The sequence below is a fragment of the Vidua chalybeata genome, chromosome 4 (genome assembly GCF_026979565.1).
Source record: "Vidua chalybeata isolate OUT-0048 chromosome 4, bVidCha1 merged haplotype, whole genome shotgun sequence".
In the NCBI taxonomy this organism is placed as follows: domain Eukaryota; kingdom Metazoa; phylum Chordata; class Aves; order Passeriformes; family Viduidae; genus Vidua; species Vidua chalybeata.
Window position 1 is genome coordinate 1079126 of NC_071533.1, and position 20247 is coordinate 1099372.

The 20247-nt window shown below is 41.6% G+C and overlaps 1 protein-coding gene across 29 annotated transcripts in view; it reads right to left on the reverse strand.

The window, feature by feature from the left end:
- The window catches only part of ANK2 (ankyrin 2), a 261369-nt gene that overhangs the window by 119900 nt on the left and 121222 nt on the right, over positions 1-20247 (reverse strand). For all 29 annotated transcript variants that reach the window (XM_053940019.1, XM_053939994.1, XM_053939996.1 and 26 more), the window contains one exon: positions 3684-3785. In XM_053940019.1, the coding sequence (XP_053795994.1) occupies positions 3684-3785 (102 nt within the window). The remainder of the gene's footprint in view (positions 1-3683; positions 3786-20247) is intronic.

Consider the following 20247-nt stretch of genomic DNA (forward strand, 5'->3'; position numbering starts at 1 on the left):
AACAATAACCTGGCAGTCCTAGAAAGCTCGACTCACTTTCTGCTGATGAGAATTAGTGAGGAAGATAAAGAACTCAAAATGTAGAAATGGGGAAAAGAAAGTGTTTGAAGGAAGTGGGGAAAAGGTTCTACGATAACAGCTCAGTAGCAAAGCATAACTTCAAAACACAATGAAAATTATAAAGCTTTTGTGACTAACACTGTATGGCACTGACTCCTTTTGCCAGCAGAGGCAGAAACTAGAAAGTACCACAGTCTTTGTTAAACTCAAATACTTTTCTCTCTTTAATAGATGGCTCGGCAAAGTCTCTCCTCTGAATAAATCTCTTAGGGAAGTAAAACGAGCATGTGGCAACCTCTTTTCAAGAGAGATTTGGGAAAGGGTACATTAGAGAGCTGGGCATGGCTTTCTGAAGTCCAAATATTTGTGGAAGTTTTTCCTAAAAATATCACAAAGAAATTAAGTGGACAGTGGGAAAAAAAAAAAAAAAAAAAAAAAGAAAAACATTACCAGGTTATGAAAATTCTTCCTTTATGTTGCTTTATAGTCTAGGAAGTCAAGAAACTGAATTAACCTACAGAGTGACATCGAATGTGGTGCTGCCGACCTCATTATGCTGCAGTGCTCCTTCAGACTATTGTTGGCACTGCTGGGAGAGGCAGAGCCTTTCCACAGGGAGGGAGGGAGTAATTAACAGCTGTGCTCTGTCTCTCTGTCACCGAAGGAATAGAGACCAACTGAATTAAAAGGCAGCCAACAAAACGAGAGCAAAAGCCAAAACTGACAGCAATTCAAAAAGCCTTGGAGCTGGAGACCCCCAAAACTACCTCATACTTGAACCCTGATCTATTCAAGGCATTAGACTTCACAGAGGAACACAGAAGAGTTTTCACAGCAAACGCCAATGCCCATCACTTTTTTCCTTCCAAGACATCACCCTGAAAACTGACAGGTCTCCCAAGACAAGATGGAGAAATATTACTTTATGTTGTCTTTGGATCCCCAACTCAGTTTCAAAAATCAGCAGGCAGCTGATGAACTCTCAGAATAGTCAGAGTTCCGGGTCTAACTCCTACTGGAACCTTGGGCCGCACAAATGCGCAGTGTAACATTTGTTTTGCTAAGCAACATTTTGAACATGATGCAGGAGCAAGTGGTTTTATCCTGCTACATTGACTAGAAACAGTAACCACATCATAAAAAACTACATTGTAGCATAGGAAAACAGCTTTAAAGGAAACTGATATTTCCAATGGCTATTGGTTATCCATCCTATAAAATACCAGGAATTGGATTTTTTTAAAGGACTCCTCATAAAACTGGGGAATTTTGTCCCCTGACATTTCTAGCTCTCTCCAGAAATAAACAGAGTTGATTGATGATTTTCAGACTAGATGACAGTGCTTGAATTCAGATTAAATAAGCAATTCCATAATAAATGAACTTGTTATGATAGTAGCATTCAACAAAGCATATTTAAGTAATGTCTAATTGTTAACTATAAAATTGTTTTATTAACTACTTTGTGTTCAGTATATACAGAAACATTAAGCTCCATCATATTTTGGCAACAGTTACACTGGGAAAATACTTTGATTGTCTAGAAAGATATGTCTTTCTGAAAACTCAGCATTTGAGAAAAAAACATTGAAACTGAAGAAAGAATCTCCTGGTGTTCTCTCCATTCAGGAAAGCTTAGATTTAACATTATGTATGGTTTTCTCGTATGAGATCTAATCTAAAAATAGCATTTTACTGAGGATAAATACCCTGCACATACAAAGCTCCATTTTTAAAAGAGCATTGAGATATCTCACTGTTAAAAATAAAATACACCCCTGCATTTTGCACAGACTGTGTTTGCTTCTCCCCTTAGACAGCTGGAACACAATGACGTGGACACTCCTGCCAAACCCTGAGGAGGGGACAAAGGAGGAGGAATAACTTGAAGGCTGCCAGGGCTTACTCAAGCAGAGAGCCCTGACCTCTGGCAGAGGGAGTCTGCTTCCAGTCCCAATAAAATTTACAATACACCAGTAATGCTTCATCAGTGGAAGCACTGAGGGTTTTAGTTAGAAAAACCTTTGTAAGCAATTTTATATGGTACCAGAATTGGAGTCTGCCAGAAGCTGAAGTGTTTGGTTTTGCTCAGCGGATGGTGAAAACTTTGATCTCACCTACATGGTACAAGTGGAGCTTTGTCAGCAGCTGTAGGTGGGAAGCACTTTCCATACAGGATAAATCTGCAGCAACTGTTGCCATATTCCTCCCATAACCAGCAAGGGAATATGAACACTGGGAAAAAAGCTTTGTAATGTTCTTAAGTAATTATCATATTAACTGTGCTCTGTCCTGGGGGTGAATCTCTTTGTTAGTATTGGTGCTTATAATAAAGACAAAAACTTGCTGGATCTATTTGAAGATAAGAACCTGAGTCTAGCTTTACTCTCTCTTAACTGAGCAAGCTGAAGTTTGCCAGGTCATGTCCCATATAACTTGGGAAGTTTTTCCTTGACAGTAAATCTGTTAAAGGAAACTTTCTCCTAGACAGTAAGACAAGAACACTTCTGTATGTTTTCAATAAGCAGAACATGAAAAGCCCCAGCTCTTATCCTCCTCATCATTAAATTCCTTGGCACAGCCAACAGATCTGCTCTCACTCCTGCGCCCCAGCTTCCATTTGGCACATGCCTTCTTTAATCATCTGCAGCTTTCCTTCAGCAGGGAAGGTGACGGCACCAAATATTTTAGATTATTTCATTCCTGATTCTCCCAGTTACTTTTTTTTTTTTTTTTTTCCCCAAAAGAAATAATGGTCAAAATTCTGGGGTTTTACTTCCAAATGGTATAGCCCCTGTCTAGTTAGTGGTCACTCTGATCAAATCTGGCAAAGAATTAGGGGAAAGCTGGGCACCATAAAGCCTGAGCTGTCAAATTCCCCATCAAAGACACCACAGTGATTTCACTAGAAAGCCAAGACACTTCCCAGAACTGATGCAGACACTTAATGCATATTTATTTTAAGTCACAGTTAGAGTCTTACTAAACTTGATGGTTCTAGTCACTTAAATAAACGCTGCAAATGTAGGTCCCTAAGCTATGAAGCCAAAGTAATTTGATTTATATGACAGACCTACAAAAGAGCCAAGCCAAAACATTGTGTCACATTACAGTCACATCAATGGTGAAACTTTAACAGTGTACTTTTACAGCAGTTATAACTTCCTTGAAAGGGGAGACAGTATGTTAAATGCAACATTTAAGTACCTTTTATGTTATGTTGTAGATATTATTGATCAGTAGTAAAATCATATTTAGTTTTGTGAAACAAGGTGAAAGCCCGTAGCTATCCCTTTAGCCATCTGAGAGTAACCAGAACTGCACTGTCAGTGCAGCTAAGTGCCAAGATTTTAATCTGCTTGGACATGAATTATCTGGGTAGCTACAACTACATCCACTCAAGTGCTTACCTACCCCCTGAGATCTCACAAAAATAACAGGGGAAGCCTCAGACTCCCACACCTGAGATCTCAGGGGATCAGGTGCTTCACGTGGGATGGCTAAGGAAAACCCATGGGCTGAGCATGCCACGTTCAGCAGGATCAAGAGATAAATCACATCTCTACAGTGCCCAGGTTTCTTACAATTCACTCTTGCAAGCTTGTGGCCATCAAATATCTTACCTGATTACAGGTGTTAATGTCTATTCCACTTTTCAGGTACTCCACTACTTTGTCCAAATTGCCAGCTCTGGCAGCTCGGAGAAAGCTTGCATTGCTGTCAGACTGTAAAAAGAGAAGAAAAAAAATTCTCCAGTTAGCCCCTGCTTAAACCAGAGCAGAACTTCATCAGCGGTGAAAGTTTTCCATATTTCATGCTGCTGGAGAATAAAGCTGTGAAATAACTGAGTTAGAATTGTATCTGCATTAATTAGCATATTTAAATTAGGCAATAATGGCACAAAAGAACTACAGACCTGTCAGAGCGAGCAAAATAGAGCAATAATTGCTGACATTCAAAATTTAGCAAGAACTAAAAAAAACCCCACCAACCATAAATCATAGTAACTGATAATGTCAACAAGAGAAAAAGAAATACATAAACTTGCTAACTACAATTTTCTGGAGAATTATATATAAATATATGATCTCTTGATATATACAACTTAATGTATTATTTATGTATTTATCTATCTTGTTTATAGATTTGTATAGATGTTATTTACAGATTTAGATCTATTATTTTTAGATACCTATGCTCAAAGTGAGCAGCACTGCACATGTAGCTAACCTTAGAACAAAGCGGATGAAGTACTCAAGGCTGAGTATCCAAATCCAGGATCATGCTGTGAACATTCCCACCCCTAAACTGCCTGCTCTCATTAAAAAAAAAGGTTTAAAGATCCTATAAAAATATGCTGTCATTTTTCAGCCAGGTTGTGGGATGTACTGTTAAGCAACGGAGCGTGGAATGCCTCAGCTCTCTTGTCTCTGTCTGTGACACAAAACTGCACTGGCTGCTTGAAACCAGCCCGGATTTGGATGTTCCCCCACACAGGCAAATTGGCTACTAAGACACCCGAGACCAGGAGGCAAACCCAAGCCATGCCACAGAAGCCATGAGTACCCAGATTAAGCGTTTGGGAAGGTGCACAGGGACAGCAACAATTGTCCCAGCTCAATCAACCGGGTGGGAGTGAGTGCAAGGAGCAGGTAGATGAGCACGAGCGCCTGTTTGTGGGTGAGCCCAGAGGCAGGGGATGGCCCACACTGCTTCTGACTGGGACTGGCTCCTTCACATCATGAGACTATCCCAAACCCTTCCCACTTCCAGCCACTTAGTTCCATTGCCCAATCCATTCCAATGCATTTTTTTTGGTCACCCTGCTTATCACAGTGCATTACCTCACTTCACAATCCCCAATTCCAACCTACTTTAATCTGCAACAGATGGATGGCATCAAAATGAGCCTCCTTACAACTGTGCTACATGCCAAGACAAAAATATATCTTTGTGAGCACATCCTTTCCTGGGATGAGGATATGCTCATAGACACATCAAATTATGCTTTAATATTAAAATACCTTTGAAAAAAGTCACTCATCTTGGCAAAAACATTAACCAGGAACAAATATCTGAGTGCATGAGGGGTCAGTCTGGACACTCTGTTTGGGAAAAGCATCTTTGCCCTCAATAATACACACGATAATTACCTTTTATCTCCCCATTTCTTTCATGCTTTACTATTACAACAATAATTTACCATAGCAAAACTACCACCATCAGCTTTATACTTTTAAAAGGTTAAGAAAGAATGATGCAACAAATTACCACCTACAACTTTGGGTTCTTAGGGATGAAGCAATCACTGCTTGTTTTTCTTTCACACAGAATAACATAAAAAGCTAAAAATGCTGACATCCCCATTAGTGCTGGAAGCTCAGATTGTAGCTAAGCCCACACAACTCTATGTCATTTGTTTCTGGCTAAGAAGACAAAGCAATGCTTTCCAAGCAGATTCTCATCTCCTTGATTCATAATTTTATTACCTCATACTCAAATTACCGCACTGTCCATCCCTTCAAGTAATTTCAAAACACTTTCCATGCACTGGAATAATGATCATAATGCAGAATAGTAACTTCTTGTCTATATAAAGAGTAATACAGCAATCCATGTGCTTCATATGTACCCATACAAATACCAGAGACTGGCCACAAAATACTGAAAATATTCAGGACCATATTACAAGGATCATAACATGGTGCTGAAGGATTGACTTAGAGGTTGGGAGTATTCAGATCCATTTTCTTTCCCAGATGGCCAAATCTAATTTTTGGTAGGTTGTCACTAGTTTGTCCTTTGCCCCATTCTTTTAATGCTTTTTAAAAGCATTTTTATCAGCACTACCATCTCAAGCATTTACTGACTTTAGCACACTTCAAATTCAAATGCATTTTGACAAAATCCCCTCAGTAAACAAGAGCAGCAGTTTCCTGTAGTCTTACCATGTCAGACAAGACAATGAGTTTGGATCTGTCGGCTTTTCCAATGGATTCTGTAATCTCTTGAAATATTTTGTTAGACAGCCCCCCTGCCCAAGTCTTCAGAGCTCCTCACAGCCCCCCAAGACCCCTCAGAGCCTCCAGAACCCCCCACAGCCCTTCACGGCCCTTCAGAGCCCCTCACAGCCATCCAGAGATCCTCAGGGCCCTTCAGAGTCCCTCATGGCCCTTTAGAACCCTTCATGGATGCTAACAGATGCTCAGAGCCCCTCATGGTCCCTTTAGAGCCCCTCAGAACCCCTCACAGTGCTTTAGAGGCCCTCACAGTCCTTCAGAGCCCCTTGTGGCCCTTTAGAACCCTCACAGCCCCTCAGAGCCATTTAGAGCCTCCCAAAGTCCCTCAGAGATCCTCGTGGCCCTTCAGAGTCCCTTTAGGGCCCTTCAGAACCCCTCACAGCACTTTAGACCCCTCAGAGCCCACCAGAACCCTTCATGGTCCCTCAGACTCCCTCATGGGCCCTCAGAGCTCCTCACAGCCCCTCAAACACCCTCGCAGTCCATCACTGCACTTTAGAGCCTCTCAAAGTCCCTCAGAGACCCTCATGGCCCTTCAGAGGCCCTCACAATCCCTCAGAGCCCCTCACAGTCCCTTTAGAGCCCCTCAGAACCTCTCACAATGCTTTGAGCCCTCGTGGCCCTTTAGAACCCTCACAGTCCCTCAGAGCCATTTAGAGCCTCTCAAAGTCCCTCAGAGACCCTCATGGCCCTTCAGAGTCCCTTTAGGGCCCCTCAGAACCCCTCACAGCACTTTAGACCCCTCAGAGCCCCTCACAGCTCCTCAAACACCCTCGCAGTCCATCCACAAAGCCCCTCGTGGCCCTTTAGAACCCCTCATGGCCCCTCAGAGCCATTTGGAGCCTCTCAAAGTCCCTCAGAGATCCTCATGGCCCTTCAGAGTCCCTTTAGAGCCCCGCAGAACCCCTCACAATGCTTTGAGCCCCTCATGGCCCCTTAGAACCCTTCATGGCCCCTCAGAATCCCTCGTAGCCCCTCAGAGCCATTTGGAGCCTCTCCAAGTCCCTTTAGGGCTCCTCAGAACCCCTCACAGCACTTTAGACCCCTCACAGTCCATCACAGCCCCCTTAGAACCTTTCGTGGCCCCTCAGAATCCCTCATGGCCCCTCTCACAGTCCATCATAGCCCTTTAGAGCCTCTCAAAGTCCCTCAGAGACCCTCACGGCCCCTCGCATTGCTTTAGAGCCCCTCACAGCCCATCATGGCCCTTTAGAACCCCTCACAGCCCCTCAGAACTCCTCATGGCCCCTCAGAGCCCCTCACAGTCCTTTTAAAGCCTTTCAAAATCTACCAGAGCCCCTCACGGCCCCTCAGAGCCGCCCTCATGGCCCCTCAGTGCCCCATAGCCCCTTCATGGTCCCTCATAGCGTTCCTCGGTGAGGGAAACCACCGTATCTATGGTTTGGTGACTGGTGAGGAGAAACTGCCAACAAACTGTCATTTGGAGGCACTCCCTTTACAAGAAAGAAGACAAAAACACAGACCCAGAGTCCCGTGCACCATATGGTATTTATCACATCTCCTCTTCCTAGGCACACACCCCTGAGGGGTTTTCTTGGGAGTTTTACACAGTTTTACAAGCAGAATGATCTGCTTGTAAAGCAAACACTCTACCAGTGAGGAAAGGAAAGGTTTACAGGAGAAGAGCTCACCTTCAGCAGCAGCATGGGAGCATGAGAACATGAGAGCCCTGTAATTTGGGAAGGCCCAAAGCTGACATGTTAATGTGCAAAGTCCCAGCTGGCAGCTCTGCCCACCACCCTCAGCTCAGTCAGGCCACATAAAGGCCAAATAAATGTTGTACAAGCAGGCACTAGGGTCAGGCAGTCAGATCCATACATAATTAACGTGATATAAGAAAATGGTATGAGGGATTAGAAAACACTGAGATAGTATTTTATAGTATGGGTTGGATTCACCAGCTGTGGACTGAACCACCTTTTTCTAATGCACTGCTCTCAATACGTACACAGTGACAGAGCACGACAAGTCCTCACTAACTACTTTTTAAAAAAGAAATTATGCTTGCAACGCAATTCTAGTACATGATAAAAATACAATGGTAAATTTATATTAGATAACAGAAGAAATTGTTCCTCGCTAGGGTGGTGAGGCCCTGGCACAGGTTGCCCAGAGAAGTTGTGCCTGCCCCATCCCCTGAAAATGTGCAAAGACAGGTTGGACAGGGCTTGGAGGAACCTGGTCTGCTGAAGGTGTCCCTGCCTGTGGCAGGGGGTGGAACTGGATGACACTGAAGGTTCATTCCTAAGCCTATGGCTTTTGAGGAGCATTTAGTTTTCTTGGACCTTGTAGAGAGCTCCTATCTTTTAACTTTTCCTATCAACTTTTGACTGAGGATAGGTAATTCCAGCCATAAATAAGAATTTTCAGACCACTAGGAACAAATAAAATACAATATGAAAAACAACAATATAAGTACACTTACAGCATGAACACAAACACTACTTTATAACTACCTAGCCGTCAGATATTGCATAAGGAAATAAAAGAAATGATCAAGTGACTCTATGAATGTATGACTATGGATCCTCCCTCTTTCTTGCTAATTACATGGCTGCAATTTAACCTGAATTCAAAACGTCTATTTCAGTAAATAAATCATATATGGAAATTAATAAATAAAACACATATGGAAATTAGTATTTTAAACTAACAGTCAGGCCTTCCCTTCTGGTTCCTCTGCCCCCACTCTAGTTGCCCTTCCTATTGCATGATGTACCACATCACTTATTGCACACAGTGCACGCCTGCTTCTCGAAGACATTTTACAGAGAAGTGCAAAAATAAATCTTGAAATCATATGCTGTACCAAACCCATAAAATTTTCTCCAAATATTCAAATTTGCTGGTGAAAACCAGCTTCATGCATAAGGAAACACTGGAGGAGTACAAGCCTTCAACTTTCAAAAGATAGCTTTCATCATAACATTATCCATCAAATATTTGTTTTAAATTGTGTCTGATGAAAAACTATTCCTGCAGGTTGGATTTGGGTTTTTTCTCCTCCAAATAAGTTGAATGACCCCAGTCTGTCCAAAATCAGAAATACCTCTGTGAGAGAACACAGTCTAGCACTATGGGCCCCTGAACATTTCTCACCTACTAAATACAGTTCATTAATGGAATGCTGACAAAAAGATAATTCAAAACTCACACTAATATCCAAATAGCATGTTTACACCTTAATTTAACCTATTTGTTTTGTTTCTGTATTACAATGTGTATCTGAGCGGTAATAACCCTTTCAGACTCACTTTTTAAGCATGGACCTGGGGATGTACTGCTTTGATTTTACAGAGAAAAATTTATTTAGCTTAGTAACTTTTGAAGATATTGTCCCTGATCAGGACATGAGAAAAACCTGCTTTTCATAAATCAAAAAACTCAAATCATTATTGGTTGAAAAACCTTTGATGTTGAAGTGAATCCTGTGTTATCACTGCAGGTAAAGCCAGCATTAGGCCACAGTTAATCAATATGGTAAGGGCAGGTGACAGTGTTAATGCCATTTAAAAACTCCAGAGTTGTGAGGCACTGTTTGTACAACAGCTGTTTCTATAATTAGCGAAACGCTGATAGCTTGCGAACTCTTCTTCATTAAGAAGCTCCTAACTGACTGTTGGCTGATTATGTTAATATATCCAGGGAATGCCTGGAGTTGCGAATTCAGCTCATGGCAGAGGGAAAGTTGCACCTTCTAAACTCAAATTTTTCTGGTTTCTTGATGTTATTCCGTACTTAAAGATGCAAAGGGAAAAAATAACAGGTATGCAAACACATACTTTTTTGGTTTTTTATATTCCCTACTTTCTAAAGTGCCAGTTTAAGCTCCTACCCTCGAGACAACCACTACATTTTGTCCCAGTTGGCTTGGCTATTTCTCTGATTTCAGGAACCATCTGTTCCAACCAGCCATCGTTTAATTGGGTTCAACTCTAAAAGTGGCACAGACCAGGTGTTACCATTACCCAACTCAGTCGTCACATACAGATTTTTGCCCATTAAGGAATCTTCCATACCAGCATTCAGATGTAAAAGATGGGAATTCAAATATAATGCTTTTCCTCATGGAATATTTTCTGTAGAACTTGCCAGCAAGTTTATCAGTGGCTCACATTTTACCTACTGTACACTGATTTTTTTTTTTAATTGAGCTGAAAGTGCAGCTGATCTCCAAAGGGCATCACTCTAGAAGATGGAGCACTGACAGCAAAGTGTTTTATATATGTTTGCTTTTAATTAAATCCCCAGAGCAGAGTCTGAGCCTGCAGTTCTGATATACATGCCATAATAAGAGCTAAATATTCCACTTGCAATGGCACAGGCTCAGTAATCTAACACTGATAAATGACTTAAATGAGATAATAACAGTTATAACGGACACTTATTTTCCCAGTCCTTAATGAAATAACATTCATCTTCTGAAAGAAAAGAAATACAACAGTGTTTTGCTTTCAAAGCCACTTCCTTTGCCCATAGAAATGTATGTTTTCATCCCATTCATTTACTGGGAGCAATGAAGGAAGACAGATTAAATCACAGATCCTAAAGAAATTTCAGTGTCTAAATTCCTGGATGAACAATGGGCCAAATTTACTTATTTCAATATCAAAACAAGAATTTTTATCACTCAGCTTTTCCCATTCAACCATGTACAAGCATTTCAGATCAGATTCAGATTCGTCCTGCTGTGTACCTTTGGTTGTATGGAATTTGTTCAGGAGCAGTTGAACTGAAAATCCCACAATTCTAAAATAGCAGCTTTCCCTAAACAAACATCATGTTCTCACAATATAGAGCAAGTTCTTATCCAGGAAAAAGACACAAACGACTGTACAACAAACTAATATTTGTTAAGGCAAGAAGAACCCCAGGATCTGTGAGATGTAAAGAGGAAGATAAGCTTTCAGAGTTAAGAGATCACTAGCAAGTTAAATATTCTCTGCCAAGATAGAGCATCTAGTAATTATTTTTAAATGTCAAAGGTATGTCTCCCTAGGTTAATATTGATGGTTATAAATCAGGAAAATAAAAATATTCTTTAAAGTAGGTATTATGAACCTGAATAATTTACGGTGCTTAGAATACTTAGGCCAGTAAATCCTAGAAGATCATGAAGGATATGGAAAAGCTGGCATCACTTTTTCTGGCACTGAGCTGGAGCTGTGGTTGGAGTTGCCCTCATCATGCTGTTGCAGACATTGTGGACATGGCCCCATGCTTTGCCATGAAGACTGGATATTTTCAGCAAAAAATATTTTATAATACCAAGCTGGTGAAATAGGTACAAGAAGAGAGAAAGCTTTTGTGCTATACACTGCATATGACGCAGGATTCAAACAATCCTTGATTTCAAATCAAAACACTTTAAAATACAGAAGATTATTCCCTGACCCAGAAACCTGGGATAGCATTGACCAGATTCCTTCCAGTATATGCTGTGTTCCTCAGAACAAATATTCTCTCATTAGCTCTGCTAAGGGATGTGTGGGAGCCCAGATCATGCACTGCCAGAGCAGGTGGGAAGGGTAATGCTGTTTCCATTTATTATACATCTTGGTAAAAGCTTTCTTGTGTCAGACAAAGAGGCTGCAACCCAAAGGAGATACTGCGTGCAGCAAGATTTAGAGTGTCCTCAAGAAATTACTTTCATTGGTATGACTGGAGATGGAAAGAACTATGGCAAAAAAAGAAGCAGAGAAAATAAACTAGGTTAAGTGATTTATGATTTATGCACATTATAAATAAAAAATTATTACAAGTCCAACATATATTCATCAACTTCTGGTGATTTCAAGATTTGCATAAAACAGTTTTGTGGTAGTTTCATATATTTTTATGAGACTGTTCTCAGAAAGCTGCATTTGAAATTTAGGAAGTTTTTTATTGCTGCTACATGATCCCAACAAACATACATTTGAGCAACATAAGGAGGAGGAAACTGCCCAGGTAACAGCCTTACCTGAACACCAATTCCTGCCCCAAGATCACTCCAAACAGACACAACTGAACAATTAATAATGCTGATAGACACTTCTAATTTTTACTAGTGGAAAAGCCAGGCTTCAGCTATTCCATCTCTTGTTATTGATAGGAAAAATCTCAATTATTCATAGGGAATTAATTTTAGGCTGCTTGTTATATTTCAACACCTTTGACTCTTTTGCCAACCCTGTGAAATTCCAGAGCTTGCAGGATACCATCCAGTCAATCTTCTCTCTCTGCTGGGATGCACAAATGCACTGATCAGTTTAGCTTTGTTTTTAACCAGGAGAAGAATAAAGGGATATTTTGGCAAACCACTTTAAACTATGGTTAATTTTTACCACATCTTTAAGTCTAATTGATCTCAAACTAAACAGATTTAAGTTATTTGCTAAAGGGAGGGTTTAAATACACACTAAACCTTGTTCCTGAATTTGGGCCAATATTGGCAAATACAGTAGCAGCAGAGGAGGAAGAGAAAACTAATGTAAAATCACCCCTTCCTCGAGCCAAGAAGCAAATGCCTTCTATAAACCTTTTATGGTCCTTAGCTGCCTCAGACATCTGTAGGAGTCCTCCCACTCCATTCATTAACTTGCCATACTGGCCTGGCTGCTGTTTGTACTGTGTCAATGAAGGATTTGTGAGAACTGAGGCAAAACTGCATAGTTTTCTATGGAAAAAAAAATGAAATAAAAGTCTTTTTGCCAGCTGCATGTCCCTTCCAAAGGCAGAACTTGAAATGACAGATGTTATTTTAATCCATGCTGATTTTACAACATCAAGCATCAGTTATCAGAGTTCTAATAAGGGACAGCACATTAGTACTAGTTGAACTTCAGGCTAGTACTGTAATCCCTGTCCTTCCCCTGGGCTATTCATCTTCTCCAAAACAAACTTTCTGGTATAAATCCCAGCTTGAAAAGAATGTGTGGGTGCCTGAATTATCATCGGCACGAGTCTAAAAAACAGACTCTCAAATGTACCTGGGGAATGTAATCTTTGTATTTAAAAAAGAATAAAGAGGGAAAAAAAACCCAACCCACCCTGAAAAACAACAAACCGAGCACCCCAAAGGATTTGGGTTTCGAGACTGAAAGATTTTATAGTTTGATTAATCCTAAAAACTAGAAATACCTTAATTACTCTAAAAAGTAGAAATGTATAATCCTGTTGTTTAATGGCAACATTTCTTGTGCTGAAATTTGAGACAAATAATCATTTAGTCATATCCTGAAACGGTAAGGATTTGGGATACGTTCAAAAGAGCCACATGATTAGTCTTCCTTCTCCTAGCTGACACATGCTTTTACTGAAGTCTCTTAAATACTGATATGGAACCATGATTTCCTCTAGGGGAACTGATTAATATTAAAGGAAGGAAAAATATTTAGGATCCTCTGGATACCATATATTGAAATTTTGAGGTGTGGGTAACAACTGTGGAACTTGGCAGGCATCTAAATGGTTTCCATAGCAAGTTTCCATTACTGATGATGCTCCTAAATAGAGGTAATAATGCTAGAACACCTCTAGAAAGAATTTGGATGCCACTCCAAACAATATCTAGCAGGATAATAATCAGGCTTACCAAAAATCCAGGCTGTAAGTGAAGTTTGTGACAGTTGACAGATAATCCTATCACTCCCAAATTTTCATTCCCTATGGCCAAATGACATTTCCCAATAAAAGAAACGTGTAAATACCATCCATGCTAAAGGGTCAAACTGCTCTACCCACCCAAACACCATTAACCGATCGCCCATTGATTCAAATGTACTGGTTCCATAAAACAGAAAAAATTATTTCATGTTGCTTTGAGATGGGCTAAAATAGATGTAAAGAAAGGGTGTTACCACAGTTTCTAATTCAGCAAGACTCATCGCACAGATCTTACTTGTACAGAGAGGTAAAAGGAACACTCAGGCAGTAAATGCAAAATCTTGGAATCCTAGGCCTAGACCTTAAACAATTCAGCTCTGGCCAGCAGAGAGAGGAATCAGTTTCACCTAACTTCACCCGCAGAAAAGCAACAATGATGTTAAAGTCCACCTTGCCAGATCCGCTGTCTTGAGCAGGGAGGAAAAACTCCTTTGAATGCTGCAGTAGGAAAAACCTGTGCTGCAACTCAGAGCAGTCTGTCATACCTGGTTCTGAAGCAGCAGATTGCATTTGATTCTTAGGTTAGAAAAGATTAGATTAGCAAAGCAATTTTGCCATCTGAGTTGGCTGAATATCAGCTGAATTATTCTGAACCTCCTATCTGCTACAAGGCTCCTGGAGTCATCATATTCAGCTTGATATGACAACTCTTTTTAATGAGCCAAGACAGCAAGCATGGCTACAGTTACATAAAGGCAGAGGAAATCTATAATAGCTAACAGGGTACTGTGCTGGATACCATATTCCTGTTCGGGGGAAAAAATAGGTATACAATTTCTCCCTGCAGAACAAAGCTTTGCTGACATTTCTAATTTAGAGACACCTCTTTTTCTTTTCACTTTTTCTGTATGGAATCATAAGGATGATGAGAGACTACAAAAATTCTTAGGGAAATACAGGAACTTTCCTTTGTAATCCCCCAAGTACTGTAAACCTGAATCAAGACAGACATTCTAAAGAAACTTGGCCAGTCCCTACCAGGGCCACATAAAGCCAAGATCTTATGATTGAACACATCAAAGACATTATCAAAGTGCCTGATCTCTGCCTGCTGTTAAAAATTGCGTAGGCTGAATGAAAAGTATCCAGAAAAATAAAAAGGAAAAGAAGCCTCAAAGATCACATGCTGTTCTCTCCTGGCTCCTCTGAGGGCTGACCTTATGCCGAAGGGCAGCTCAGAGGCTGGACGTGCCAGGAGAGCCATTTCAGTTTGCTTATTTGTGTCACAGGGTCTACCATACCTTTGCTAACAGCTTCAGGGAGATCCTCTAATGCCCAATGAAACCACCCTTGGCAATGGAAGCAGGCCCATCCTCCCCCACAGCCCAAGGAATCTCACTGTCCCTCCCCCTGACTGCATCTTTCCCATCACAAACACTGGAGATTATTTGTTAATCTAACCAAAAACTGCTTGGTAGGAGGAAAAAACCTTCTGTATCCTCAAAGATGTAGGTTAGTTTCATGTTTTAGCTTGAAGAAAGTTTTATTTCAGAGGGTTTGGAACTAGATGATCTTTAAGGTCTCTTCCAACCCAAACCATTTTGTGATTCTATGAAGAACGGGTCCAGCTCTGTTATCAGTGAAATACAACATGAAACTGGTCAGAAAAATCCAGCCAAAAAAATGTGCTACCAGAAAGCCAAGACAGCATCTAAAGTGTCTTCTAGGACAACGCAGAACTCCTTGTGAGCTGCTCCTGGGAGCGCCTCGGGTCTCCTCTTCCCCTACAAACACTGGAAATCGGCTCACCTATTCTTCTATGCTGCACTGCAGTAATTGAGGCATGTACAAAGCGCCGGGTCAGACTGAGACCAATTCCAGTATACATCAACTGTAGAGAACAAAAGATTTAGATATACTGCCACTGAAGGTTTACTGATCTTCCTGTTCTGCCAGAAGTTTTGACACTATATACTTCCACTGCCAATTTTGAATGAAATAACCATTTTATGAAATTCTCAAACAGAATGAGAAATAAAGGAAAAAACAAAGAGACACTTCATTTGCCATAGATACTAAGCAAGTATTCACATCTTAATGATTTTCTTCTGGTTTGCTGCACAAATGCTAACATTACTGCCTGTGCCTGATCCCACTCACTGTAACCCTCATATGCATTAGGATCTGTGCAGCTCTGTGTCAATTGCACACAGAAGACAATATCATGTACTGGGCAGGCAGCAGCTCAAAAGTAAACAACTGAGTTCAAGTTTGGAGCATGATCAATAAGGGATTATTCCTGGCAGTTGTGCAAACCAGGATAACTGGATAACATCCATTCATTGCAGGGCTTGTTTCAACCACGGGGTTCTCTCTTCACATACCTCAGCCTTCTGGTAACTGACAATGCTTTGAAGCCACTGCACAGCTCAGGGACAGCGGCTTTTTAATTGCAGTCAGGGCAGCAAAACAAAGCTTCTGCATGGACAAGTTTAGCAGACCCCTCAGTACTGCAAGCTACCCAGTCAGGTTCTGAGCAAAGAGATCCTTTGCAAATGCAACATGCATAACCCTCATCTGAATTTTTCCCTGTAATTCCAGTTTTCTTCAGCCAAACTTACCAGGGCTTCAGGCTCTTTGCTTTCTTCGCTGTTGTACCCATAATAATCAGGAGTTTTATCCAAGTCCTGTATGTTCCCTTGTGTCCTTAAGCCCTTCTCTGAATGGCAAGCCTGGCAAATGGGTGCATTGCCCATATCAGTTCTTCTGCCCCCTCCGAGCAGGGGGATGGCCCTTGCACCGCAGCGGGTGCCCGGCGCTCCCGAAGGACAGGGGACCGGCCGGGAGGAGGGTCCTGCCCGTGCTCCGCTCCTCGGCCACTGGTCCCGTGTCCCGGAGAACCCGAAACCCCAGCAACTGCGGCCAGCGCTCGGTGACCATTTCCAATTCAGGCGCTGCCCGGCTATTTTTACACCTACCAGGCCAGCTATGCATGTCAATGGCGTGGGGTGGGCCGGGGGACGGCTCTCCAGCACGGAGCCGGCCAGCCCAGCTCGCAAAGTTAAAGTCCCACTGGGTGGAATGCCCTACACACACGGGTTATTGAGTTACCCAGCTGCGTGCCTTTCCATGTTTTGATTTTTTTCCCTGCCCTGCTCAGTCTCACTGTGCTTACATAAAGCGCTGAATTTCAGCATGTTGCTAATGCCTTCCGAGTTTCCAACTCAAAAATATGATATATTCAAGTCTATTATTCAACATCTACTTGATATTTACAAACCAAGACAAAGTGCATGAGCACAGATTTCATGACCATTTAATTTCAGCGATTCACACGATATTTCATGTTTATGTAGCCAATAACTGTGATGAGCTTTCTTTGGATTGATATGTCCCCTGGGTATGATTTCAAATGAGCTCAAATGTATCCAAAAAGGACAATATGTGTTGTTAGATCACTTTTGCTCTTGTCTATGTCATGTTAGAGATTTTTATTGTCAATTTGGTTTAAGGTTGGTGTTAATCTTTTAGTTCGAATAGCTATGGAAAAAAACCAAAGGAAAATAAGAACAATCCCACCAAAACTGAGAATGACAGCATTCACCCTAGGTTGGAGTTACTTATGATTGCACCCATTAGGCTAAAAACAGTGTTCAGGATTACGTGTTGGAATCTACCTCTTATCCAGAAGAGGCTCAGGGCAGAATTAAAATACACTGACACCAAACCAAACCACACCACCAAAACCCAAACAAAACAAAAAGGAAAAGGTAGTTGAGAATTATTTGGCAGTTTTCAAACATGACCAGCTGAGGGTAGCAGAGACAGCAGGGACAAAGTGTCTGCAGATGCCAAAGCCCTGCAGAATATCCCACCATGCACATCCAAGCCCAGAAGAGTGGGGCATGTATTTGAAAATGTAAGCCCCAAATTCCTCAAAAAAAGAGAGATCCTCAAAGAGTTGCAACAACCAGCCAACTCTTTTGCCTTTGCAGTTTCAATCCATTGCCAGTACGGCAGCACACTCTCCATGGCAGCTGACTGATTCCCACCCAGTTCCCCTCCACAGCAGCACCAGTTATGATCCAAGAGACCCAGCTCCCGCCACTCAGGGCTATTGATGGGTATGGGGTTCTCTTTTTTGTTAATTATCCTGAGGAGATTTTAAGGGGCTCTGTATTTTTTCCTTGCTGATAAATGCTCCTGGGTGGATCACCTCAGGTGCAGTGATGGATACATGCTGGATAGACACGTGCACATAATAGTTCAATTGTTCCTTTTGTCCTTTTGACATTTCTGCCAGCACTTGGCAACTGTTCCAGAATGTTTGTGCAAGGCTCACTTGCCCATAATTACCAGGTAACAAGTTCCTTCAGCTCATCCAAAGCATTACCCTGTGACAATAATAAGGCGTGTACACACTGCCAGAACTTCTTAATTTAGTTATCAAAATAAAAGGATGGCAGAAAGAGTCCCACCAAATGCTTGACTCAACCAAAGGTCATCTAACCAATGTTCCAACATAAACTGGAACTACAAATCCCTGGATAGAGCAAGCTAATTAATATGCAAATAACTTACTAGAAAACACAAGGCACCACTCCAGGGTAAAGGGTGGAAAATTTGAGTAACAGGCATTCCTGGGAAATGCTGCTTGTGGAAAGCAACAATCTGTGTAGCCATCAGAGGGAGAGCAATGGAGAAGCTTTCTGCCAGAGCCTTTCAACAATTTTACTGTTGTTTGTCCAAGTGGCCCCAAGACTTTAGGGCAAATTACTCAGAAAGCGAACGCGTTCATGTCGTGCCAGACTCAGGGCATCGTATCCTGACAAAGTGCATGTTGGGGTTCAAAGCCTTTGTAGGGGAACACGTTGCTGTATCTCTGCATTCCCATGCTCTCTGCTGTCTTGTTAGGGCTGCAAACCCACCCCAGCCGGCAGCAGTGAGGAAAGCAAACCCAGAGGCACAGTTTGCAGGCACAGAGCTCACGTCAAAGCACCTCACCCCTCTTCAGCAGCCCACAGGACCTTTTCACAGCAGTACCTCCAAACATCAATTACTTCCCTACCTAGAAAACCTTCAGAAACAGAATTTAAAGTGCCTGTAAGAAGGAGAGCAGAGTATCCCACGTATTGAAGAACTGACGCTAGAGCAGAGTCCCTCTTTTCCCCCCAGAAGGGGGAAAACATGCTGGTTTCTTCCTTGAGTGTTTCTAAGCCTGCAGCACTTACGATTGTCAGCCTTAGGGCAACAAAAAACCAATAAAGCCCACAGCAAGCTTTTGGGAAGTGCAACTTTCCCAAAGATTCTCATAGTCAATGTTGCAGTGGCTAGATAGTCTCAGTTTGTTCCTATTGGCCATCAAAAAAAAGAAGTGTGGTACAAACCCACTGGTTTGCACTGGCTTGCAAAATCCCAACCAAGACCTCAAAGTCCAGGAATGGCAAAGCTTGAGTATTGTAACATGAAACAGGACTGAGGACAGTCACACACACCCAGGTAGGCAGCAACAGAAGCAAAATTGCTCTGCTGCCAGGAAAAATGTTTCTTTATGCTTTTTTTTGCCATTACTAGTTTAAAAAAAAAAAAAAGGCAAAAACATAGAGAGAAAGAGCTCCAAGTATCAAGACAAATAACAACGGTTAGCAAAATAAATCCCCACTTTTATTATTGTTAAATCTCTCCCCCAAAGAGTCATTCCCCATGACACTTCTATAGTTAAACATAGTAATTAAAAAAACAGAGAGAGAAAAGAGACTGCACTGGGACCTATATACTTCTAGGAGATCCCCTGAACTTTGAAATGATTCCTAAATGCCAAGTCTTTCACTCCTGGGGATTTTTCTATGGGAAGGTCAAGTACAACACAGCTCATTCACTTCTAGCAATTATTTTGGGTCAGATATTGAGCTCATGTAGACTGTAAACTCTGATGAGTCATGACTTTATATCATTTATGTCCACCTTTATGCTTTACAACAATGACACTGATGAGATCACTATTTCCAAAAAATTCAACCTTTTCTTCCTCTGGTCACAGAGACCACAATAAGCAATTCCCAAAGCCTAAGCAGCCCTTACAAAGGGGCCATTGTCTGCTCCAGAGGACACAACAAAAAAACCCTCTTCGGCTCAAATATTTTGAGTCCAATCAATTGCAAAAATCTATTTTGAGCCATTTTAAAGAGGACTTGCTCTGCTTTTGATGGTGAATCACTTGACACATTAAGTCTAATGATCCTCTCTGGACAGCCCTTAATCCAAGTGGCACCATATATATTGTAGCCACTATGAAAAAAAGGAAAGGGATAACCTGAGGTTTAATCACTGCAGCTACAGATCCTGCTGGCACTGGATCCTACAGATCCTGAAAAAATTCTTTTGTGGATAGGAAAGTATGAAATATATACAAAAAGGCACCTGAGCCTCCAGCCTTCCACAGATAAAACACATCCTTTCTCTGCAGATACAGATATTTTGGGTGACAGGTGCGGCACGAAAAAGCAAAAAGAACCCCAGATTTCATAGAGATGCTCTCACAGGCACAGCAGTTTATGTA